The following is a 27,949-nucleotide window of genomic DNA, read 5'->3' as shown; positions in this document are numbered from 1 at the left end:
CACTTTAAAATTCACATTTGATTATATAATTTACAATACACATTACCATCTAAAAGTTGGTAAAAGTTCAGCAAAGATGCATTACATTTATTAAAAATCACTAATTCTATTTTTATTTCAAATAAATGCGCTGAAATTTCTATTAATTATATTATCCAGAAAAAAATGCAATGGTTTCCACAAAAAACAATTAAGCAGAGCAACTGTTTTCAACATTCATGTAAGTTTTTTATTTTTTTTTAAGAAATTATGATAATTCTAGTTATCATTTGTATTATTAAAGTAGCCATTTATGCATTTAATAGTAGTTTAATATTGTTACCCTAATTCAACTTTGATTATATAATTTTAAATATACATACATTGTCATTTATCATATGACACATTTTAAAATATATATTAAAATAGAAAACAGTTATTTAAAGTAGCAATAATATTTCATAATTGTTAATACTTTTGGTATTTTTAGTTAACACCGACTACAAAACAAAACAAGCCTTGACTAAGTGACTGACCAATTTCCAAAAAGGGCTTGATGAGTTGAGAAATGTCCCATGTCCCACAACTAACATACAACCAGAAAGGGACTCCCTATTGACAGTGCCCCTCTGATCCATATCCCTCTCGTTCATTTGCTCCATCTGCCAGACGCTTGTCAACCAGTCGCGAGGGGATTACACCCTCCAGCCCACTGCCCAATCAGGTCAAAAGGTCAAAATTATCAAATAGTTCGCTGAAGTGACAGAAAAGAGCAGGCATGGCTGTAAAGTACTGAATGGATGGCTAATTAAAATGCAAAGCAGCTTTTCCCATTAACCCCATTAGGACTTAAACATGCCCCAATCCAAGCTTGGGGCATGTATAGAGCAAAGCATAGATAACGCCCCAGTCTCCATAGGAATATAAATAAAATAAAACTACTACAGTATATTCTAGCTATAATATCTGAAACCTATGAGAATGGCAAAGTGGGAGACCAGTGTTTGATTGAAAAACATTATCTTGTTTAGTCATTTAAGGTTATTTCAATTTTACACTAAATGGCCAAAAGTGCTTTTTAAATCTTCAATTTTAAAGCCATGGGCATTAATATGGAGTTAGTCCACTCCTCTGGGAAGGCTTTGGAACATGAGTGCAGGGATTTGCTCTCATTCAGAGTCAATGGGTGATGGGACCTGGCTCACTGTCAGTATGCCATTTCTTTATGGGCCGTGTTTTGTGCACAGGTATGCCAGTTAAAAATAGCATTGTTAGTAATGAGTACAATCATAAAAGCTGAACATATTAATTAAACATAAGCATCTAGATAATTTTGGCCGTGAACTACATGTTAGCATTTAGCATCCTGCAGATTTTTGAACAGACTCATCTGCGCGTTTAATCGACCAGTGACGTTTCCATGCCAACCCAAGCAAATTCAGCTTGAGTGCAATGACCCACTTACTGTATGTCAACAAAATCAGTGGGACAATGGAGAATCTTACACATCTCTTACACACACAGAGCTCAAGGGATATTAGCAGAGAATAAAGGAAGGAAGCTCAGGAAGCGAAGCTACGCCTCTGGGTTTCAGATATTATTGTAATCCACAATGAAAAACTTCTACAAAAGTAGTGATGGATCAGCCCACAAAAGGAAAATAACAAGAGCTTGGACTTGTTAAACTTTAAAAAAAAAAAAAAAGCAGCATCATGCATTATTGAGGATAAATTGGTGGAAATAAAAACTGTGAAAAACAGTAGTGGTAGGAATGGAAGGACAGAGGTGACCAAGTGTTTTGCTGTAATATGGTTTATGACTCACACAGCAATACACATACAGACACTCACACTGTCATAAGACCTGACAGGAGTATTTAACCAGCTGACCACCACCCTTTAACCAAGCTATAATTCAATCTCGGCCAAAGTGTGCACAGATTCAGTTCAGCACACCCTCCTGAATAAATATCATTCTCAGACTACTTCTACGGTAAATTAACAATAAGCCCATTGGCATCAATCACCATAGCTTGGATTGTTTGGCATCATCTGAATACAGTCTCAACCATTCACTGAGTGAATCGGAGGCCATGGTTTCTTTGATTTGGCAGAGCACCCTCATCCAGTCATGCCTATTCAATGGTGTTATCCAGTTATCCAAGACCTGGCAACCACACTTGAGAGTGTCAGCATGTGTATGAGTGGGCAGGGATCAAAATTATGTTTGGTCTTGCTGCATAGGGCTTCTGGATGTTAAACATCCACAAATTAATTCTAACATCAGTCTGCTACACTCTTAAAAATGAAGGTTCCAAAAGCAGGTTTAAGGAGTAATTCCATAGAAGAACCATTTTCGGTTCCACAAAGAACCTTTTAGTGAACAGTTTTACAAAGAACCATTTTGTTTTAGTGTGAACCACATTTTAATAATCTGAAGAACCTTTTTTTTCACTATTAAGAATGTTTTTTTGTTTTGTTTTTTTGCAGTGGAAAGATTCTATGAATGTTAAAGGTTCTTCATGGAACCATCAATGCCAATAACGTCAGGGACAGATACTAAAATTCCAGGTATCTGGTGAAAGACTAGTAGGGTTGGGCAGTGTGGTAAACTATTGAAAAAATAACATTTCAACTTTTTTTTCAGAACGTGTGACCGATTCAAGATAACAATGTCAATTTTTAACATTATCTAGTCAACTTAAAATGTAACTACAACATGATTCAAGTAAAATTCTCTTTATTAAAACTCGCAAAACATTTCTTAGACAAAACGTAGACAAAATGTAAGCACATTTCTAGAGGTCAACTCAAAAAGTCAAGGCAATTCAAATTAAAAATGACAAAGTATAACACGAGTAGTAGGCTGTTATTAACAGTAAATGTTTCGCAAAATCTACAAAGAAAATAACAGCACCAGCTTGTCACCATCCTGAAAACATGAATATCAAACATACAGTTGTAACGTAATACAAGTAATATTAATATGTAATTTAAAGAAATAGTTTAATTTAGCTCAAAGGGAATCATTTATGATTTTATAGGGATTTGAACAGAATCAGTGTTACGGTGATTCACTGAACGAGCCGTATAACAAACTCTGCACTGGATATTAAAATACAAAATATAGTGAAAACACTATTAAACAGCATTGTAACAAGATCGGCAGATTAAGACATTAACTTATGAGCGGAAAACACAAGATACTTCTCTTTTCAATATAAATCAGATTTTATTTATATAAACCTAAGACATAAACTAATCTAACACATGAACACAAGCATTCACACGTTGCAGGAAGAGAGAAAGTGAGGAAAGGATGAGTTTAAGAGAATGGAAATTTGAAATCCCAAGTTTACAGCAATATGTTCAATTGCATAGACCTGAACAACCATCAATCACTTATTTAACCCTTGCTTTGAGTTTCTCAATGAGGCTAAAATTTATATTAACTGCACCTGATTCAGTTAGAATCTGGAGGTGTTGCTTGCTTTGCCTGTGTAACGGGGTTTCCTTTGTGTCGTCGTTGCAGACAGGGGGTTCCCCGAAGTGTCTGATTGGTTGAGAGTTCAATAGTCTTTGAAGTGAGGTCTTGGGCATTGGCTGAGGATGCGGAGTTGGTCTGGTCGAAGTTTGAAGCGAGTGCAGTCGGAGCTGGACTTTGTAGCAAACTTACATTAGAACACGAAACTCCACGGAAAGAAAAGAAACTAAAGTAAAAGAATAAAATTAAAAGGATGTAACGAGACTAAGTTGTTTTCCTTCTCATTATGGCACGTGGGCCAGAGCACGCTCAAAGAGCAGCACGCGGTGGCAAAAAAGAAGAAGAGAGTAACTAAGAGAGCATTTTTACGAAGAGGAGTAAGGGAGACAAGGGTAAGAGAGAGACAAGGGTAAGAGAGTAAGAGGAAGAGTTTTGAAAAGAGGGAGTTTGATGGATGTCCTTAGGTTTTAAACTCTGTTTTCAGACCGTCCCATCTGGATGTCTTGACCAATTAGATACTGTCCTTGCTTGGGGTATTGCTTTGTGTCTCCACCCCACTAATAAATCAACTTGTTATCTGTTCAGTCAGAGGTCTGAACTTTACAGGCTCTTGCAAAGTATACTTTTTGAGAATGATTTCTATAACAAGACTATGATGCATTTGACAAAGAATTAATTGGAAGAAACATTTAAAGCATGAATTTTCAAACTCATACATACCAAACATGCATTTGAATCCTTCAGCTATTCAATAATGATTAAAAAGCCATACATATTATTTGATTAAAACATGATATGTGGGTTACAAACATAATATGGGGTTCTGCAAAAAAATGTCCTTTTAGGATGATTTTATGGGCATATGAAAAAGAAAGTCTTTGTGTAATTCTAAGAGGAACGAAGACATGTTCTTTAGACAAAGGAATTTTGGTTTGGTCTGTCTTCTATGTGTGGAGACCTTCCCAAGAGAGTGTGTAGCTCGTGATTTTCTATCACAGGTTTACATGTGACCATCAGTCTTGATTACTTGCAACAAATTTGACGGTCTCCTTCTTGAATTGGAATTATCAATAAGTGTTATTTTGTCTCAATGTTGCAAGCTGTTTTGTGAAAGAGGTTTGCTGGTTAGTTTGCTTCAAACTAGCTGGTGCTCGGCTCTGGACAGATTTATTACATCCTGTTTCTTGGAGCCTCTCTGAATTCCAGCTCCTCAGGTTTCAATGTTCTGATCGCCTCTTCACTTTGTCTGATTCAGTCTCTGATATCTTACACAGTAGTAATTTACAGGGTTTTTTTAATTCCACTACACTGCTTTTCCACTGTTTTTTCTATATAAACATGCGCCTGATGGAGGCATTTGACTGTTGACCGTTAAAAGTAGTTCAACTCGCGTTTCATAACCTTGTATTTTTCCTATTTCAAAGCCCATGTCTAATTTTATTCTTCAATGCAAAAACGCATTCTTTGTAAATAGGCGCTTAAGACTGGTGATATGTTCTATCTTACAATTCTTCATAGAGCATGTCACATGTAAGCAATCATTCTTTCCTCCTAATTCTTATCATTGGTGTATTGTCAGCTTGTCTAATTGTAACGTTTGCTTATATCTCTAATCAAAACTGCAATTCAACTAAAAGTGGCAAAACATTACATATTCATTGATAAAATAAAATAATAAAAAATAAATAAAATCACCCAGCACTACTCAAATGAAATCCAATCTACAGCCAAACAGCTTTATTTTGCTGTATGTTTTATCAGTATGCTTATTTATAATAAACTACAGGACTTTCAACATCAAGCAGAAAATTATGAATAAATTGTGTTTGTTTGTGTGTGTGTGTGTGTGTGTGTCTGTGTCTGTGTGCAGCCCCATCATCCCAGAGGGTCTGAGGCAATCGGATCAACCCTCAGCTGAGCCGCCCAGGCCAGACAGAAAGGAGGGGGTTTATGGTGGGAGCATGGTGGGGGAGGGGTGCCCAAGAAGAGAAAGTGGCACATACTCCCTCCCACATTACCATACAATAGGCTTGGGACACCCATGTCATCACACCACCACCCTTATACAACGGGGCTTTGTGTTAGCGGTGAGCGCATGTGATAAGATCACGTATATGCAGTGTGTTCACACTGGCCTATCACTAACTAATTAGTTAGTGCCAAAACATCTCAGATCAGATTCTGACGTAAACAAACATCTCATCTCTCGGCTACGCACACAATTGTGTTTGCTCTAAATTAATTTTAATTATAAGAAAGAGCAATCCACAATATGGTTGCTTTCGAACACTTGAAACCGCATTGTTTGTGCATGTTTGAGTGCTCCTGGAAGAGTTTTAAATAGCTTGTCTGGAAGGAACAATGAGGATTAATGAATTGTCCAGCTGGGCCAAAAGAGAGAGCAGGATGGTTCATCTCCTGATTCTGGAGAAATGTCATGCAGCCACAGATGGAATTGGAGCTGGAATATTGTGCTGAATAGACTGACATTCAAATTCTCTATTAATTAATGGCAAATCTAAACTTTTTACAAACTGATAGAAGATCATCATTATGATGTTACCATTATTGCTGGAGCTGGACTAATAAAATAAAGAAGAGGCCAGGTGACACTGTGTTCAGCAGGGATTGTTGAAAAACTTTTGATTTAAATGAATTATTTAAAACCTAAAATGACATTTTAAAATCTAAAATGGCAAAAATATATTCAATGCAGTAGATCAACTACTTTTAAGTCTAAATTTTAGGGTATGAACAACATTAACTTGTTTTCTTGATGCACTGATTAAAAATCTATAATTTCAAAAGTTTAAACAGTTAAGAGTCATGTAAAGTAACTTTAAAGTTTAGCAAATCAATAGCATAGGTCAAAAATAATTTTAAAATGCTAAATTGATTATTTGTTAAAGTAGCACTATACTGTATACAAAAGATAAAACAGTATATTACTGGTGCCATTGTTTAGTTGGCAACCTGGCATGCAGAAAACTTTACTTCTGGTGCAATAAGCATTCTTAAGCAGTTTGTCTTGCTTATTGCTGCCTATATGCATTAGGAGATTTTAAAGGGGTCATCGGATGCTGATTTTCCACAAGTTGATATGATTCTTTAGTGTCTTAATGAAAAGTCTATAACATACTTTGGGTAAAATTTCTCAATGGTAGTGTAAAAAACACCTTTTTTACCCTGTCAAAATCAGCTCTGTTTTTAGCAAGCCATGTTGCTTTAAATGCTAATGACTCTGCTGACCCCACCCCTCTCTTTCGTGGGGTGACGAGCAGTACTGTTTTCTTTAGCTGCGAAACTGGCTAACTAGCACATTATTAGGAAAGGAGATTTGCAAAGATTCATAAAAAAACCCTTATACTCACTTCTTCTAAATGAAGCTGGATCACGAATGATTCGCACGAACATAGATGCATTTAGGCAGATCGGGATCGGTGCATTCCCTTAAAAACATAACATTAATCCTCTGCGTCTTCAGCGGCTGAGATGTCAGGAGTAAATGACAACTGCTATATTCATTATTACATCCAACAACAAAACACCTCAATCGCTTAATCGGAGACATCTTGTCTTCCCCTGCACCAGAGTCGACACAATAGCAGACTGATGACAACTCACTCAGGGTGGGTCTAAGGTAAGACGGTCTTGTCAATTGACTATTGTGGGAGTTGATTGACATCCTAACATCCTGATTTGAGAGAGGGGATTTAAAAAAAAACACTGGGTGGATTTTTATCATTATAGGATGGATGTGTACACACACACTTCCACACACATTTATGTAAAAAAAAACTTGTAAAGTGAATTTTGCATCAGATGACCCCTTTAAGAATTTTAAGATTTTAAATATTTTAAGAATCCAATAGATGCATTTAAAACAAAATACTGATTTTCTCTGTTAATTCACAAAAGTACATTGCGAGGAATGTCACATCTTGCAATGCTAAGCAAATTAAATTAGGTTAATTAATTTATATTTTTAATATATACAAACTTTTAAGTTCATTAAATGATCTGTTCACTATGAAAAAGGGCTCTCCGCCTCACTCTCTGCTGTATTGCATGTAACACTGGCCGTCAATGAAATCATAGTAATCACTGTCCCCTCAAGCAATAAACAACACTGTTCCTGGTTCTATACCACTATGACACTATACATGTCCCATTTTTTGTCCATAGACGCTGCAGATCCTTCAAAGGCCTACCTGTATATTCCCTGATCTGCCTGTTTACAGTTCATCTAGTGAAACACTTGGACATATAACAGCCATTATCATTTCAATAAACTGTACACTGGATTGCCAGAAACTACCAAATCTAGAAAAGATATTAGCAAAGCAGTCTGCTGTGTGTGTGTGTGTGTGTGTGTGCTTTCCCTCCAACTTATTTGTATTCATTTCTTTAATGCTGTTGAGGAACTTCTGAGGGCTGAGCCTGCTGTGTGACAGCTCAGTGATTCTAATTGGGTGTTAGTATTGGCGTGAGAGCGGGTGATTACAGCTGACAGCATCTCTGCCAGGCCCTTTGAAGCTCTATACAGCACTTGTGCACTGAGATGCACAGGAGTATGAAAATTCAGGCTGAGATCTCTACAGGAAGTGCAAGATCTGTGCTTCTGTGAGGATCAGAACACTGTCTAGACAGACTGCATCTACTCAAAATGCAACGAGGGTGAAATTTATCATATTAGTTGTTGATATGATAGTAAACGAGGCACTGTTCTTCGCTGCCTGTCATGTTTCATCCCAGTAGGGCTTGAATTTTTTTTCTACACTAAATAGATGCCACTTATGTGGGCATTTATTCATTTTGAGCTGGATATAGCACAATATATCCAAATGTTTGTGTATCTCTTGCAATAACACATTTATATTGTTGTTTGGCAGGGTTAGGAACTGGGGTTACAAAATTGATAATTATTTATGTTCACCCAGCAATGGAAGAAAATAAGAGAGGGGACCTGTTAAATCGCTTATGGTGCATAATACAGATAAATAGGTGTATGCATACATAAAGTATGCATATACAATCACAAACACAAAATAATTCATAAATAAATTCATTAATAAAGAAGAAAAAAGCCTGTATGTCACAAATGGATCTCTTGAGAGAGAAGGAGAGGAAATGTTTTAGCATGGCTATTTTACACTACAATTGAGGATAGTATTAAACAGCTTTTCAGCTGCTTCTGCCTTTCTTGTGAAAGGTGATATAGCCTATTGTAAGTGAGTGGCACTACACGATGTGGGAAAGTTAGATGAGGTTTGCCGTAAAACTTTGCATGTGACAGAATGTCATTGTTTTTTTTTTTTTATCCTTGTTGATTAATTTACTAGTAGTATGTGACAAATGTAATCAGTTAACCCTAACTTTTAATTGTCCATTGTCGACATCTAACTGTCATTTCTAACTCAACATTTTGCTGTCTCAACTAGTATTAGACGGCTATATGGTCAATATAAGCTATCGTTAAGTATTAGTGGCTATTACAATTCAGATACACTGCCAATGCACAGGATTGTCAGTTGACTGATTGCCACAAAAATCTAATGAAAAGCAAAATATTTAATTCTGAAATGAAGAAAAATAAGAACTGTTTGCTGTATTAAGTCACCATACTAATTCAGCAATTTCATGACAGAGTGAATAAAATGTGTAAGTGGGGACAGTTAAATCTGCTAAAATATAATTTAAGGGACCTTGTACCACAACTTTTACACACTGAGCTACAACAGAAATAGCCAGCTGGACACACACACAAAGCTGTAATTATCCCAAGCAGTATTAAAAATTGACTGACAGCTTTAAGAAGTACCTGAAATCACAATGCCAATGGAATGACATCATGCAAAAAAGTTTGACAGTATAAAAATAGAGTAGAGACAGATGGCAGAAAATTGCCCAGCAGGCTCAGACCACATTTACTCTGAATCCTCTCTGAGCAATCCTAGAACCCTTTTACATCACTTGCATTATTCATGAGCAAGGTTTTCTTTGTTAAAAAGAAGTATATGTCATTTGATGGCACTGACTTAAAATCCCACAGGTCAAGCACTTCTCCTCAAGAGCAGTCACAACATAAGAAACGTGCCTCGGATGGAGAGAGAGTGTGTTTGACTACAATTATATCACTACAATATAGCATAAAGGAAAAAAAATCCAGGACCTTAAGATTTTATTAATTTTATTACATTTTCACCCCTCCAAATAAGTTTTAAAATATCAGATTTTTACATTTTCCATGACTGTGGGATCCCTGTACATGATTAGCAAATTAATTCACAGTTGTTCACTAAACCTGTAAAATTAATGAAGCTGAATAAAAGCTTTCATCGAGATACTTGGCCTTTATTATATTGTGAATAGTGACTGTCATGCTTGTTGAAAACAGCTTTAGGACACTCTGACAAAGCAGTAGCTAATTAACAAACACCAATTACTCTTGCGTTCATCAAAATCGTCATTTAATTTCACACATTCTGAAATGGCTTTAAGGCATTGTAGATGCATACTTGCTTCAAGAAGTGAATATTACATCACAATGTAATATTTAGGCATCCTTATTTTTATTTTTTTTGCAATTTGAGCGCCCTGAAAAAAAGTGAATAAAATGATCTAAATAGCTTTCCAAAACATCTATAAAAGGTTTGGCACAAGCACGCAACAGACGCACAATTCAGTGAAACATGAAAAGTTTACACTGAAACAGCTCAGGACATCAATCAGAGGGTTTCCAGCCCAGAGGACATCATTTATCAGGAAGCAGGAAGAAGCGACATATTTCGAATGAGTACACAGAGCTATCATGCTTTTGAAGATACGAGGTAAAGAAAACACAACAAAAGAAGCAAAAGATCAATAGTACACAGAATCTCATTCTGAATTCCACTTCAAAGTCCTTCTTCTGTAACTGAATGATTATCTTTCTAAAAGTGAAAACAAATCTTCAAGTCTGCATGGTATTTCTATTATTTCTTCAGAATGGCTGCTCTCTTTAGTAACATGAACAGACACTAACAATGCAATAACATTCTGGAATCAGGACAAAGTTATTTTCCTAAGGAGAACATAAAAATATGAACATAAGTTATTTGCATTTCTCTCACTGAAATAGTCTCTTAGAACTGCATTCAAAAGCCACATTTATTTCATAACAGGAATGTGGAAGTCCAAATCTGCTCTGTGGGTGACTGATACTATGACCTATTCACTAAGACCTTATGAAACATGATTTATCCAGTCTGCAGTAAAATAATGTTAGTGAGCATATGAATTCACAGAGAATTGATTTCACTTCTACATTATAGTTTAAGCAGTTAACGAGAGTGTTTGAATGATGGCCGCGGAGAAAGAACGAGGCAGTCCCAAGTATTTAATTTCACTATGCACTGTAGCATGTCCCAAGAGCAAGATCAAGACAGTTTCCATTCAAAAACTGCCTCCAGGTCAAGCCGTGGCTTAATCTATGCACTCAAAAGGAGTGTAATTACTTTTTTGATTTATGATTCCAAGAAGTTTTGATGCCACAGCTCTAATGATATGCTACAGCAGTTCAATTATACATTTTAATAAAAATCATATTGTGGCCATGGACTGTCTCAACAAACCAAGGCGCACACACATTCATATAGGCATAAAAACTTCATTATATACATTGGAAGTGCATACCTTGTGATGGTAGCTTATCTGCCTGCTGATCCACTTATGGAAACTAAAGATGAGAATTAATCCAGAGCACTCTGCCATCTGCTGAAGATGAATGATTTATCTATCTTAACCCCCACAAGCAGCCAGTTTTCATGTGATGCTGCCTGTGTTATAATCAAACTGTTCATATCACTGACTAACCATACCACCCTAGCTACTTTCATCTTTATTCCTAGTGAGAACAAGACAATTCCGAAAGAAAAGGCCATCAACAATGAGAACTGGAAAGCTAGAGCTGAAATTCATTCATAGACAGAGAGACCGAGTGATAAGGAGAGCTGGACTGGGTTTGAGAGAATCCCTCGCTGACGATCCCCAAGGGCAGTCTTTAAAAACTGTTATTGCGAAGTGCTTTCTCACATGAGTGAAGTAGAAATAATTGATTCCCACAGAAAACGCTGAAGGACTGCACATCTGTTGAGCAGCTTCTGTAGGCTGTGTAAGGCATTTCATTGTGGGTGTTCACATTAACAGCCAAAACCAGCACCATGAGAAACCAAGGCACCTTCTATTAAAAGTCAAATTGAATTGCCTTATGCAACCTAAACTCTACAAACACCATGGCTTTTTGATCAACAGCTGATTTGTAACTCGTACTCTGAGGTGATAACAAGGAAGAGGGGTGCAGTATGGGTTAATAAAAAGAGATCGTTCTGCATGCTAAGTGCCGCCCTAATTTCCTCTCTCTCTCTCAATCAGAAGTGGGTCAGTTATGGCAGGCAAGCAGTGCTGTTTCTTAAAGAAGAGCTGCAGTTGCTCATAAGCACCATTTTGATGACACATATCCACTCATGCCCTAGCAACCAGCCTTATTCTTTAAACTCCCCCTTTCCCCACTTTATATTTTCCACCTATTGTTCTTCAGCACATCCAGCTACAGCAATAATAGAAAAATTAAAGCTTGAGAGTGGGCGTGTGAGTGGGAGAAACACTGCGAGCCTTATTTATGACTAAACATCAAAAATATTGGACACCTCCTCTCATCTGTACATAAAGTCACTGAATTTCTAATGAATCCCAATCAACATCTCACATCTGGCATACGGTATTCTCATAAGTCATTCTTAATACATGCAACACCAGACGCCCTCTCCCACACACCTTCCAAGCCAAACACATCACAAAAGCTATGGCTTTAAATCAGATGAGTGACAATCGTTTCAAGTAAACAGTTTAAGAGACAAAGGGAGTAAACAGCCTCATTAATCTAATCTGACCCGAGTACTGTTTTGTAATAGCTGCATTGTAGTGATAACCAGAGCAGCCCAATGATGGAAAGAAAGAATGAGCAGGGGGGGTGAGAGCTGTGACAAACCCTCATTATCCATTAAGACAAGCACAAAAAAAAAAAAAAATGACACAAATCAGCACACTGACAATTGCCAACCCCACAGACTGACCAGTGCACTTGAAACCACACCAGCACCAATTAACAGAAGCACTGATCTTTATCAACACCAGTGCAAGTTGTGCTGCAGCCTTTAACAATATAACCACTGATTTTGAAGGCTGTAAAAATATAAAAAGTAATTAGTGGCAGTCGCCATCAATAGAGCCTGATTGCCTTGCCTGATTGAGATTGTAAACACGTATGCATCAACACAAAGACAAGCGCGCATGATAAGAGGAGGAGGAGGAGATGATGAAGGAAAGCAATTTAACAATACCTTTCTGTGTCTGTTCCTCTTCCATGTTCTCTTCCATTGTGGATCAAAACGAGGATTATAGAAGTGGATTAAATGTAACAATGCCTATACGGTCAAGTGGATGAGCGCCTGTGCGCGCGGTGGAGAGATTGAGCGCGCGTGTGGAAGAGCGCGAGCTGGCGTGAGTGTGTTTGTGCGTGCGTGAAGTGGCTCTGCTGCTCCTCTTCTCGACCGCAGATATCAGTCAACGCGATCTTCGGCTGTCGGGTTATCCGTCTCTCAAACGCTGTCCATTGCAAAAGAAATCAGGCGCGTTTTCAAATTCTTCACAAATAGGCGCGTGGTAATTATCTCGAAGATGTTTGGTTTTGATAACGAGAGATTTGAGACACTGGACCTTGCAGTGCAGGTGTTTTGAACAACTGAGCTCTTTTCTAGCGCTGATGTAAAATGCACTGCATTGAAAACAACTCCCCGCACTAACAGATGGATGGGTGTATCCTAGTAACCAGCAGAGCCCCCCTCCCTTCATCATGAAGACTCCAACATACAGGACACGCGCGCACACACACACTCCACACCGTGCTCCCTGTGTCATCCTGTGGACGGTAATGTGTGTTTTTACATTTTATGCTTTGATAGATACATCTAATCTCTCCTAAAATTAAATGAGTAAATCAGTGGGCTCACACTAGGCAAGGCTGCAGCCACCATGTCAGCGTTTCGTTTTTGAACCTCACAGAAACAAGAAAGCTGTTTATTATACTGGATGTCATCACTGATATTGCCCTTTATTACTATTATATTAAAAAGTATAATTAATTGTAGCAGCATTAATCAGATATCACAATCTTGACATAAATTAACCATTTGTTTGACAAACTGTAGAAAAGTGCTTAATCCACAATAATTCCATAATACAAACTTTTTGGCTTTCCTCGCTACTAAAGAATCAGTCATCTGGGTGAAATGCAGACCAATTCCACTTGTTTGATTAAAAGGGAAAAAAAAAGAATAATATGGTAATACCTTGAAGTATGGCCTGCGCAGGCCTGGAAGAATTGAATGAACCGTCAGAGAGTTGGTGCTCTACCAAAGCATTCTTAACTTTATTCAGGAAGATCGGTCATACAAACAACATCAGGCCATGCTCTCAGCCATAAGTATTCAGTTATACATTACATTGTATAAATAGGAAAGAAATATAATTATTGATTATGAGGTGCAAGTAATATGTGCATATGTAGCTGTCTGGTTTCAGTTCCTCACCAGTCAGCACAGTGTGTAAAAGAGGAAGTAGGTCCACATGAAGTAGCTTTGTCTATTTGAGAGATAAAAGGACAGAGAATGAAGCCTTGAAATATTAACACATTCACAGTAGCAAATGCATGTTGTTAATTGCAATGCTGAAATATAATTTAAGTATTCCATATGTAGCGGATTGCCCAATATAGTAAATCAACAGTGTTGTGACTACAGTGCCACAGCAGTGCACTTTCTTTGTAAAGGTTCCTGTCACCTGCAGCTGTTCTGATCAGTGTCAATGACACTCTCACTAGCAGCTTGAAAACTGAGCATTTGTTGTCACAATGCTGCCAACAGACTTGAGAACCCGGCAACATAAAGAGCACTGAAATGGCAAAAGGGCAACTGAGCAATCCATAAGGGAAAAAAAATTGGCAATGTCAAGCATATGAATGTTTAGCTATGCTTTTTTAAAACTATACAGACTCAAATATTCCCTTCACCCTTTCCATTTTAAGTCATCGAACTGTATAATGTGAGATAATAAATATATGGTATTTTTTTTTTTACACAAAGATAAACTGCTTTATTTTTTTTGTTCCAATAAATAATTTCAAGCAGCAATTAATTTCAAGCACAGAACCTCCTCTTAATGTGTGTGCATGTTTCTAGAGCACTTGTTGCTGAGTTATACTGCTGAGTTAGACATAAATGTGCATTGCTTCTCTCACGTGGTTCACTTAATCATTAATCACACAGTAATTCCACTTCATCTCAAAACCTGCAATTTGGTTTCTGATTGGCTGAGATGCTCACAGGGGATGAGTCAGTGTTACAACCTCACAGAAAATCATATGTCTGTAAGAATGTGCCTGCAGTGCTCTGGATGTGGCAATTGTTTGTGAATTGAATTTTGAATGCTATACAGTTTACCATTATTATTTATAAGAATTAATTTCACTGATGCATATATATTTTGATGAATACACAGCACACATATTGCTCATTTAAAAACTAGAACAGTCCAGCGTAAACATGATTTTACAGAAGAGTCATAAATGGATGCTAGGCAAGTCATTAACATGGACTGTGGTACATGCTGCCAGCTGGCTTGCGTTTTAAGAAGATTAGCTGGAATGCCTTATCATAAAATTATTTCTCCAAACTGCAGTCAGTGCTGAGAATCAAATAGATGTGCTGTGTGTGTGTGTGTGTACTTCTCTGAAGTTAATTGGGCTTTCCTTCTCTGTCAAAGCTCAATAAAGTGATTCATTATTGTCAATTACAACACTGGCCTGCAAACACAAAAGTTGTTTTAATTCCAATTCTCTATTTAATCAAACTCAGGCCTAAGAAATCTGTAACGGTTAGATATATTTGACAAAAAGGGCATTTAATACAGGTCATGTATGTATTTTTTAAGGTGTAGAAATGACATATATAATGCTTTACCACATCTGTAGTTAGTGAATTGATTACATCAGACTTTATTGACTTTCTTCAAGACGATCACTGATGTACTGCACTGCTGTCATCAGTATATAAATGTCCATCTGCATATACAAAGTGTCTTCCAATTGCATCCCAGACATGTTTGCAATTTCCATATTTTGGTTAATGCATTTAGTTTAAATATTTGCAATCAAAGATGTCCCATACACTACTGGCCAAAGTTTGTTTAGTGTTTCTGAAAGTCTATTATGCTCACCAAGGCTGCATTTATTTGATCAAAAATACAGTAAAAACAGTAATAATGTGAAATATTACAATTTAAATTTACAAGATTTTTTAGAAATCATTCTAATGTGCTCATTTACTGCTCAAGAAACATTTTTCATCAATGTTGAAAACAGTAATTTGGTTTCCCAGTTCCTACTGCTGAAAAGCATCTCCACATGACACTCACTGTTCATTATTATGGTAGACAAGTATCACTGAAAGGACAAGTGGTTTCTGGAGTGTTTTTATGCACTGCATATTCAAATATGCAGTGCCCACTGTACTTCAACAGCAATTGTCATACCACTTTTACAATACAGCATCTGTTTCTGCCAATCCATCACAACAGATTTTGTTGAATGTGAGGTAAATAAATTTCACACCCCATCTTTATCTGATCTCTCACTACACTATAAGTGCAGAGCGAAGAGGATGGAATGTTAAGCCCATAGGGTCTTGCTGCCAGGGCCAGCATCCAATCAGAATGCCTCGAGCAGCAAGAAAGTGACAGAATTGGGCCTGCACATTTATTACAGAGCTGAGAGCAGTCATCCAGTCCAAGATATGGAGAAACGGGACTAGGATTTCCTCTTGCCTGGTCTTTTGTGAGACAACATTCTGATTGGGGGTCATGGTTCAATTAAAAATAATAATAACAAGACAGGACTGGTGATTAAGAGATTGAGTAACTGCTCAGAAGAAAACATTTACATCCTGCTCTTATCTCTCTCTAATGCTTTGTGATCATTGCTTGAATGATTATAGATAAAAAAAAAAAAATATGAGATGACCTGCTTCCATAGTTTAAATATAAATATGTTGTTGTTCCTCTATGTTGTGGTGTGAGTAAAGAGCTGTCAGCTTTCTGCCTCCACCCTGCTCCTGCTGCCTGGTAATGAACAAAATTAATCAAACCAAACCTCAAAGAAAGAATTTTCTATTCTGTTGCCCGTTTAGCAAATAAAATCACTTCTTTCTGTGAAATACTAAAGGTCATTGCAATTTTTCACAATTCTGACTTTTTTTTTTTACTTGTAATTGTGAAGTTATACAGTATCTCACAATTACGAAATTTCAGAATTGCAAGTTTCTCAATTCTTGTAATTCTGCCTTTTTCCCAAAATTGCAAGAAAGTCAGAATTGTGAGATATATAGGGCCTACTCAGAATTACAAGAAAAGGTCACACGTGTGAGATTAAGGAGAAACATCAAAAGTAAAATATCCAAACAATAAATGTATTGTTTGGAATTTATATTTTTTTATTTTATAAAATAACAATACAATAATTATATTATTAAGATAAAATGTTTAAGGGGTGAAATATGACCTGGAAATACTTTCATGAAATTGCATTTATGTATGATTCAAATAACACAAACTGCACATTCCAATTAATTAGTCTCACTACACATTGGACAAGATAGTCTGCAATTACTCTCATTTGGCAACACAAATCAAATTTGACCATACCTCAATCAATTATCCCAGTGTGCATAATAATCTTTAATGACATATTTCTGCTGTGATTGATTTTTGGATTGAGTGGAAGAACGTGAAAGTGAGAGAGGGGAGAGGAGGATCATTTTAGACACTAATCGGTTTTAATATGCCAAAGATTCCCTAATTAATTATTTTGTTGATTATATTCAGAAAGACCAAGAATAGGCTGCAACGAAGGAAGGATGATTGAAAACAGTTCAATGTTATGGACTGTAATCTTGTCTTCATATTTAAAAAGTATACACACATTTGGTATTTCTATACAATTTCTATACCCATTCTATATGTATAAATATGTACACACACAGATGGTGCCCAAAGCTCCTCCCCAAAGCTCTCTCTCTCCTGTGTTTTTCATCCATTCTATTTGTTTTGCTAAAGCCAAGGACTCCCTTGGAACTTAAAATAGCATGCAGAAAATGGGTTTACTCATTCATACCCCCCATATTCGTTCATCTCACTCTATGAAATACCTTCACTACATCTCTCATTTCAGAGGTGCAGATGCCAATGGCTTTACACAAACACCAGTTCATTGAATTGTATGGTGGGAGGAGCCATAAAAACTGCATGCGTGTCACGATGTTGATCCTGTTCCCAACACAATTGCCTAGAGGAGACGACTAAATGGATTTTTAATGCTACAATAAATGTGTCGATCATTCATACTCCCTGCGTCTATTGATTTTCCCCTGGATGAGCTCATAGATAATATCGGTAATTATTATGCCTATGCTCTTTAGTGTACATAAAAGACGTTTATCCGGTTTGAAACTGGTTATCGTATATGTGATTCTCTGAACAACTGATCATCACAGATTCTGCATTTGGCTGAATGTGACTCTAAAGATGGTTAATTGTCTTTGAATGCCTGAGAATTGAGGACAAAGGAATGACTGACGTATGGTGCCATATATTCACATGGACTGAAAAAAGCATTGATGACCTATTTTAGCCTACTATAGACACATCGCTTAAGCCATGTACTTGCTTTAAACGAGCTCTCTTGAGGACTGTATTCACCACATGGCATTTCCATTATGCTGCATTCCAATGATGGATATGTACTCTCCCATCACAGACACAACACAAACACATACACATACAGTACATTTTGGATAGGGGGTTTCGGTCATATAAGTTAACATCAAATTAGTAAATGTACGATTTAAAAAAAAAAAAAAAAAAAGCATGAAGGTCTACCCTAAGCCTAACCAGCAGTGGAGCATATAAATTAAATCATATGAATGCATACAAATTAGCCACCAATTCAGCAAAATGTAAAATAGCACAAATTGCAATTCTGTAACCCAACCTATCAAGGAGCTCTTACTGTCGTAATGTTGCTCATTCAGCTGTGAAAATGTCCATAATAATAATAATAATTCCACTACTAATGGCCCAGTCTATGTCTGTCTTGATAATAATAAAGCCAAATGAGGTAGGTTATTTTGGCAGAGGTTAATAAGGGTCCAGTGTGAAACTCTAACCATATTTGAAACACCATTTCCATGCAGGAAAGATAGAACACACACATTATATACAATGCCTTGTAAATGGTGATTTTATTTATTTATTTTATGGTTATGTACAAAATCTCTGCCTGTGTGAGAATGAACATACTCAGATGTCACAGTAAAACACTTCACGTCTAAATGATATTGCCTATAACAATTTATGATGCTCTAGGAAAGCCTACAGTTAATAAAGTGAAAGTAAATGAAGTCTTGAGTAATTATGATTGAGATTTTGACCTTAGGCAAGAGGGAACGAGACTGTCACCTGAGTTATGAATAATTTAGTCGCTATTTTAACAAACTATAAAAATCACCTGAGAGCTTCTTCCACAAAGCGACCTGACCTGAATACTGGATGGACAAAAGTACATGTGCTTGTATAAAGTAAATGTTTAAATTATGATCAATTTAAAACATTTGCAAACCAAAATTACACAGATTTAAGAACTGAAAAGAAAAAGAAATTATAGATAATCTGTTGGAATATCTAAATATTTGGTCTCCTGCAGGAAACACACCTCTAGTAAAGTTATCGATGACTTTTGAAGGACTGGGTCGCAGATCTACAATGGCCTTCATAACAATATTAATTATAATATTTCTTGAATAATTATTAAATCAAATTATATGCATGTTAGAGAATAAATTGAATATGGCTTTAGTTTGCCTTTTTACTCTCTAAGAAGCTGCTCTCATTGTGTGTGAGACCATGCCCGATAATGTTTAGGGCCGAGGCAACCTTGAAGTAAGAGAAGTGTTTCTCTGCGTTAGGGCTGCACAATTAATCAAATTTCTAATCGCGATTACGATTATGGATGCCACGATTACATAATCGTTCAAAGCCGCGATTACAAAAATAAATAAACAATTAAAAATGCCCACTTGCATTATTCTGTGTGCTTAAGAGGTGTTTGCAGCGTGGCTTTACCAAACTCAAACACACTGGATAAAATACATTGTCTAACTGATAGTCGTTGTCACTCTGTTGTAGGCTACATGATAGATATGTTAAACGCCAAACGTGTCAAAAGCGGAATAAAATAACGGTACTTGTTTGAACTGCGTGCCACAATTGCGTCGCCTCAAAAGAAAACAGCGCAGCGCGAGCTTAGAGTGACCAGTCACGATCACGCGCTGAACTCGAGTGCTTCTTACTGGATTTCACAGAGTTCTCCAGGACAAATCACATCGCTTTACTTTAAACTAGTTTAAAGCCAAATAAATCGGAGCTGTTATTCTCATCAACACTGATGCAGAAACAGTGTAACAACGATCCAGTTAGCAGACGTTTCAATCCACAAATTACCCAGTAACAATGGTAGGGTGGCAGAAAAGTAGGATATTCGTATTGAATATTATTATATTATTAATATACTAAATATGTTAAAGGAGTAATGGAATAGAATTACATTATTTTGTTAATTATTCTATCAGTTGATGTGGATTTGTAATTGACAATGTCTTTAGGCTACTGTTTTTCAATGCAAACACCATAGAAACCATATAGTTAGGCTACTTTTTTACCATGGTAATGAGGTGCTGTACTTTTGGTTATGTATAAAAGATGAGGCTGTTGCAGTTTTCACAATGGTACTGTCAAATATACATCTGCATCCCAACTCAAGCTCCTGGTACTCTGAACTCAAGCTCCTGTTCTAATGTGCATTTCTAAGAGACAAAACTTCATGCTATGTTCAGTGCTACCAAATCAGGTGCTGCTGCCACTGCTCTCGAATGTTAGTCTGGAGCCCTGATAATATAAATTGCACTGTAAAACGTTACTGTAATTTGAAGTTCTGTCTGTTTAATTGTAAATGACATCTAAAGCTTTAGTAAACCATTTTTTCTTTTAGTTTTAATATAACATTATTATACCGTGCATAATTTTACCTTTCTTTGTTTAAAGAAACCAAACCAATGTATAGTTGACATTTGAGGCTCAATGCTATAGAAAAGCAATAAAAGTTCAGGAAGAGTGTTTTCAGCCTTATATACAGGTGCATCTCTAATTAGAATGTCGTGAAAAAGTTCATTTTTTCTTGTAAGTTATTTCAAAAAGTGAAACTCATATTTTAGATGCATTGCATGTAAAGTAAAACATTTCAAAAGTTTTTTGTTTTAATTTTGATGATTAGAGCTTACAGCTCATGAAAGTCAAAAATCAGTATCTCAAAATATTAGAATATTTACATTTGACTTTCAATTAATGATCATCCATACAGTATAAATTCCGGGTATCTCTTGTTCTTTGAAACCACAATAATGGAGAAGACTGCTGACTTGGCAATGATCCAGAAGACGAACATTGACGCCCTCCACAAAGAGGGTAAGTCACAGAGGGTCATTACTGAAAGGTGTGGCTGTTTACAGAGTGCTGTATCAAAGCACATTAAATGCAAAGTTGACTGGAAGGAAGAAATTGAGTAGGAAAAAGTGCACAAGCAACAGGGATGACTGCAAGCTTGAGAATACTGTCAAGCAAAGCTGATTCAAACACTTGTGAGAGCGTCGCAAGGAGTGGATTGAAACTGGAGTCAGTGCATCAAGAGTCACCACGCTCAGACATCTTCAGGAAAAGGGCAACCAAGCCACTTCTGAACCAGAGAAAACGTCAGAAGCGTCTTGCCTGGGCTGTGGAGAAAAATAACTGGAAAGTCCTATTTTCAGATGAAAGTAAATTTTGCATTTCATTTGGAAATCAAGGTCACAGAGTCTGGAGGAAGAGTGGAGAGGCACAGAATCCATGATGCTTGAAGTCCAGTGTGAAGTTTCCACAGTCAGTGATGATTTGGGCTACTATGTCATCTGCTGGTGTTGGTCCACTGTGTTTTCTGAAGTCCACAGTCAACGCAGCCATCTACCAGGAAATTTTAGAGCACTTCATGCTTCCTTCTGCTGACAAGCTTTATGGAGATGCTGATTTCATTTTCCAGCAGGACTTGGCACCTGCCCACACTGCCAAAGGTACCAAAAGCTGGCTCAATGACCATGGTGTTAGTGTGCTTGACTGGCCAGCAAACTCGCCTGACCTGAACCCCATAGAGAATCTATGGGGTATTGTCAAGAGGAAGATGAGAGACACCAATGCAGATGGCCTGAAGGCCACTATCAAAGCAACCTGGGCTTCCATAGCACCTCAGCAGTGCCGCAAACTGATCACCTCCATGCCACGCCGAATTGAGGCAGTAATTAAAGCAAAAGGTGCCCCTACCACGTACTGAGTACATATACAGTAAATTAACATACTTTCCAGAAGGCCAACAATTCACTAAAAATTTTTTTTTATTGGTTGTGGTGAGTGGGGCGGGGCCGAGAGCCGTGGGAACGGAGCGAGGCCGGTGGAGTTAATGATAATGAGCGACACCTGCGACACTCACGGTCTCGAGTCCCACGGAGGAGCTCCGGAAGGATAAAAGGAGGAGTGACGACAGAGGAGAGAGGACCAGGCCTGGATATTATTTTGTGTTTTGTGTGCGGCAGTCGTCCGTGAGGGGCTGCCGCTGTACTTTTAAGTTTGTTTATTTTGGTTATTAAATATTTAAATGTTTGCCGGTTCCCGCCTCCTTCTTCCCGACCTACGAACTTTGTTACATTGGTCTTATGAAGTATTCTAATTTGTTGAGATTTGAGAAATGGTGGGTTTTTGTTAAATGTGAGCCTAAATCATCACAATTAAAAGAACCAAAGACTTAAACTACTTCAGTCTGTGTGCATTGAATTTATTTAATACATGAGTTTCACAATTTGAGTTGAATTACTGAAATAAATTAACTTTTCCACGACATTCTAATTTATTGATATGCACCTGTATATATTTTATATAAAAATATGGCATGCAGCTTCAAACAATGGCATAAATCTGTTAAAAAAATAATCGTTATTAATAATCACAATTACAATCTCAAGGGAATAATCGACAATGATTTTTGCAGACCTGCAAACTCAGAGAAAAAAAGGTGACAGTGTTGGGGGGGGGGGGGGGGGGGGGGGGGGGGGGGGGGTGCAGAATGGGCGACGCCGACACTGTGAACGCATTAGCCTTGCACGTTCGCCAGATTCTAAATAGACATTGTTTACAAGTAATGCGCCGCATCCCATGCAACAAGACGTCAAATTGCTTTGTTACACTGTATTACTCTCGCATCAGCTGTTGTCTAAACAGTCACATCTACCCACATCAACACATCAAAAACGCTTTAAAAGTAGGGCTACATCCAGCTGACTTGAATGACTGCTGCGCACACGACAACCTCCATAACGTGTCGTTAATCAGGGTAGCTCAGAATTGGAGTAGTAGCCAGAACTCAGGGCAGAGCACCTGGCTTAAGTTAGGGGCTAATGATAAGGTTGTAACCTAAGTTGGCTATCTGAAATACTATATACTTACGTAGCAAGCTAAATGGTTAACTTTAGTTAGCAAGACGGTCAGACAATGCAGGAATTAACATTACAACTAGCTAACAATGTTAGATGGCTAGAAAATTTGCTATCTTGCTAACGGAAATTCCAGCATTGGATCCGCTTGTATTGCTTGCTATTAAGCATTTTGCTCGAAGCATAGGCTAACTGTATGAAAAAAAAAACCGCTAACTTAGCTGACGTTATTTGATTTAAGCAAACAAATAGCTGTTGTTTAGCTCCAATTCCAAAAAGACTGATTTACCTTGAATTCAATTTCCATCAGAGTTTCCACATTAGGTCAGGTGTCTCTTGACAGGCGCGAACACAGATGGCAGTGTGTTTCAAGATCCTGAACCAAGCGCTGAGATTCCGATTGGTCCAGAAAAAAAGTCATTTATAAGAATTGTCCAATAATGGCCTACATGGCATGCAAGCCCACCCCCACCTCCCTCTCTTGACAGGCGCGAGCTCAGTAGAGATTCCGATCGGCCCAGATGTCAATTAACGCAAGACCCCCCCCCCCAAAAAAAAAATTGACAATAAAAGCGGCGATTATCGCCGAAAAGTTATGACAAAAGTTTTTGTCATAATCGTGCAGCCCTACTCTGCGTATGTGTGTGAGCATCTGTCTGTACAGGGAGAAGCTCAGACAGTCCCAGGACAAACGTTCAACTGTTCAGCGTATCAGATATACGTCTTTGGAGAGACGGATTGCATCTGACCTCTGATAAGTTGTCACCAATAGTCGTCAGAAGATATGCTTCAAGCTTGCGTCCATATGTAGAAATTGGCGAAGTTTATCTAGGTTTTAAAACCAATCAGAATTTTGATGACTTCTGCATTGACACAATTAGCAACCTCGGTCAGGGTATAATTGTTGGTGATTTTGAATTGTAAAGCAGAGCGGCCGACGAACTCCGAGTGTCTTCTGCGGTTGAAACTGCAAACTATTTTCTTCAGTAAATTTATCTTTAATTGATCACATCTCTGACTCTTGGTTTTTGTTCATCATACCTGGTCCTTGTGTTTTAACTGAAAATTCTCCAACACACTTTATTACTACTTTAATAAACGTTTACACCTCATTAGTAGATCTGCCTATGGTCATAGGCCCTAGTTGTTCTCTGGACGCTGCTCATCTTAGATGGGACTGACAGTCTAATTTCTGGTTAACAGATGTTTTTAGCCTAGTTTAATCATTATGAACAAATATATTAAACATAACAAACAGATAGCTGTGAACTGAGATAAACTGTATCATCATGCCATCTGTGACAGCACAAAGCTCCAATTTCCATTCACTCCTCTCCCATATAGTGAATATATTGGAGTCCACTATAGTGAATAGGACTAGTACATTTCAAATGCAGCCCTTGTCCGCAGCATGTCACATAATCAGCTGGCTTTGAACACTATAAATTAGCTTTAGCGTTTCACTTGCTGATCACTTGCTCTAGTTTTAGCCTGTAACCATGGCAACAGACTGCTTCACAGATCTGCACTTTCTAGAGAGAGGGAGACTGAGAGAAAGAGGAGGAAACACATACAAACAAGCCAAGGATCTGATTCCACCCCACAACCTTATTGCCCTGCCATTGCAGATAAAAATGGACTTCGAATACAATAAACTGCTCGAGTGATGACATGATTTAGCCCCAGTATGACATTATCTTGCAACATTAGATTTATGTTTTATTAGACTGTCACATACCACAGCACAGCTGAACTCCATAATGAATAGGTGGGCTTAAGGCCGTACAATGCATGGCTTGTATACCATGGCAGAACAGCATCAACCAGCAGAGACTCTGCTATACAAAGATTTGTGCTATTAAGCCGGACAACTTTACATGGTTTACACTTGAGAGCACTAAAAGAACAATAATGCAAAACGCACATATCCAAAACAAGTCAAGATTAACTTGTTATTAATCTGTTTTATTAGGCACAACATGAAGCAAAGTTTGGTTGTTTAGCAACAATGCAACTTTCCGCATTAATCCAATGAATATCAAAGGGGTGCATTAATTGGCTATTTTACAATGACTTTGAACAAGGTTCATCCAATCAGAAGTTAGAGACTAATTTACAATATTGGTGTTAATGTTTGAAGTGTTGAAATGGAGCCGTTTGTGTTGTACTTAGATCAGAACTATATTTGTGATGCTGTATATACCATGACCTTATAAAATTACTCATACCATGAAGATTTTGTTCATACTGCCCACTCCCAGGTGGGCTGTAAAGAACAGAAATAGGAATGGGTCGACAAAAGGATGCTACCCCTCATCTCTCTCTCTCATTTATCTTGTTTGACCAGATCAGCTAGTGATCTGAAAATTATATTAAATTATCCCATTATGATTTGTTCCTGGTGTTTACTATGTTGTTATCTACAGCTGACACTGCATCGATCAGAGTGATGTTGGTTAAAGCCATGTCATGTAAATCACGCATGTACAATGTATGGCCTCTCTCAGTCAAAAGGCTATAATGTATGGAAGCATATGTGTAGCTAAATTCAATTTGCTATGTAATATGTAAAATGGCAATGCATTTCTGGATTTAAATTTACATTTTCCCATTCATATGTGCAGCATTTAGTGCAAAATGAAAATGAAAATTCAATTATATCATTTAAATTTGCCATTTTCTACACTAGTTTTAATATGCAGATTAAAAACATATTTTAAAGCTTTATAAGTGGCAAAATGAAAATGAAAATGTATTACCCAAATTGATTAGATTTGTTTAACATGTCCAAGCAAAAACTGTAGCAAAATTATAATTTAAATGCTGTTTATCCTAAATGCATGTAAACTTAGGGGTAGAACACTTGGAATTGCATTTTCATCGTGAGACCGCGGGATAATTGTAGCAAAATGCAATGAGATTTTTCAAATGCACTCTGAGCCAAAGGTGCAGCAAAAGGGTAGTAAAACGGTGATTTAAATGTCTTTTATTTTTCTTAAATGCATTGACACTTACATATATGACGTTTCAATTGCATTTTCATTAAATACCCCGCGATGAATATAGTTTAAGTCATTGTGGATTTGAAAATGCATTCCTAGCCGAGCAAGCCCCCTAGCTTTCAATCATTACATCAAGGCGGGGCTCGGCAACAGAACGCACAATAGGTCAATATTCACCATTAACCAAACCATTCACCTGTCTGAACATCTCTCACCGTTTACACGCGGATTGATGCACATAAACAAACACACAGTGCTATTCTACACTTATTTACTACCTTACCTTACATTTGGACCCTCTTCAGTTTGCCTATCACACAAACAGATCTACTGACGATGCCATCTCTCACGTCCTCCACTCTCCCCTCACACACATGGACAGCAACAATGGGAATTATGTAAGGCTGCTATTCATTGACTATAGCTCAGCTTTCAATACTATAGTCCCCATCAAGCTGGCTTCTAAACTCACAGACCTCGGCCTAAACTCCTCACTCTGTGACTGGACTCAAGATTTCCTCACCGGCAGACCTCAAGTGATGAAAGTTGGCCAGTTCACCTCAAACTCCATCACTCTGAACATAGGAGCCCCACAGGGCTGTGTCCTGAGTCCCCTGCTCTACTCTCTCTACACGCATTACTGCGTGTCCTCTCACAGCTCCACATCTATTATAAAATTTGCTGATGATACTGTAGTTCTGGGCCTCATCTCCAGCAATGATGAGACCGCATACTTGGATGAGGTAGAGAGACTCACATCATGGTGCCAGGACAACGGTCTCTCTCTGAATGTGAGCAAAACTAAAGAGCTGATCATGGACTTTAGGAAGAGACAGCAGCAGCCCTACACTCCTCTTATGATCAGTGGGACCCCTGTGGAGAGGGTGAGTAGCTTCAAGTACCTCGGTGTAAACATCTCCGAGAACCTGACTTGGACTACACACATCAAAACACAGGTTAAGAAAGCCAGGCAAAGACCGTACCATCTGCGACAGCTGAGGAAATTCAGGGTCTCACCAGCAATCCTGAAAACTTTCTATTCAGGGACCATAGAAAGTGTATTGACTCAGTGCATCTCAGTGTGGTATGGAAACAGCTCCAATCAGGACTGCAAAGCACTACAGAGAGTTGTGCGCTTAGCTGAGTGCATCTCAGGGTCTGCTCTCCCCTCTCTGCAGGACATCTACCTCAAACGCTGCAAAAATAGAGCTGTCAAAATAATCAAGGACTCAAATCACCCTGGTAACCGTCTATTCACTTTGCTTCCATCTGGTAAGCGCTTCCGTAGCCTGATGGCAAAAACTGAGAGACTTAGGAGGAGCTTCTTCCCCCAGGCCATCAGGCTCCTAAACTCTAACTCTGTGTCATAACATCACTTGACTCCATGTTAATATCACTATATCAATAAGCTAGTCATAATTTTTCTCTACCTCATATTGCTGCTATTTATATACCCTGTACAACTTTTTTGCACATTCCTCTTTATTACTATTTAAATCAACAACATACTGACCTGCACATTTATATTTATATTTTTTCTCTTTTATTTTATTCTTTTTTTTTTATTATTTCTTTTTTTCTTTTTCTTAATATTTGTATTCTATATAATTGCACTGTCCTTGGAGTGGACCTGACTTACATTTCACTGCTGGTTATACTCTGTATAATTGTGTATGTGACAAAGAAAATCTTGAATTACTCTTATTTTAATCCGAAAAATAATGTGTGTTCCGTGGCACCTGAACAGGGACGTGCAGAGACAGAAATGCA

At 37.6% G+C, this 27,949-nt stretch overlaps 1 protein-coding gene across 2 annotated transcripts in view; it reads right to left on the bottom strand.

The window, feature by feature from the left end:
- The window catches only part of LOC306873165 (neuronal membrane glycoprotein M6-a), a 56,320-nt gene that overhangs the window by 20,850 nt on the left and 7,521 nt on the right, over positions 1-27,949 (bottom strand). The window contains exon 1 of one of the 2 annotated variants that reach the window (XM_079422251.1): positions 12,843-13,302. The exons of the other annotated variant lie outside the window; for it this stretch is intronic. Coding sequence (XP_079278377.1) covers positions 12,843-12,879 — 37 coding nt within the window. The 5' untranslated portion in view covers positions 12,880-13,302. Of the gene's footprint in view, positions 1-12,842; positions 13,303-27,949 lie in introns of those variants that run through there. 2 annotated transcript variants of the gene reach the window in all.

Source organism: Barbus barbus (assembly GCF_936440315.1).
Source record: "Barbus barbus genome assembly, chromosome: 7".
Classification (NCBI taxonomy): domain Eukaryota; kingdom Metazoa; phylum Chordata; class Actinopteri; order Cypriniformes; family Cyprinidae; genus Barbus; species Barbus barbus.
Note: the sequence above shows the minus strand (reverse complement) of the source record. Positions and strands in the feature narration are given on the sequence as shown.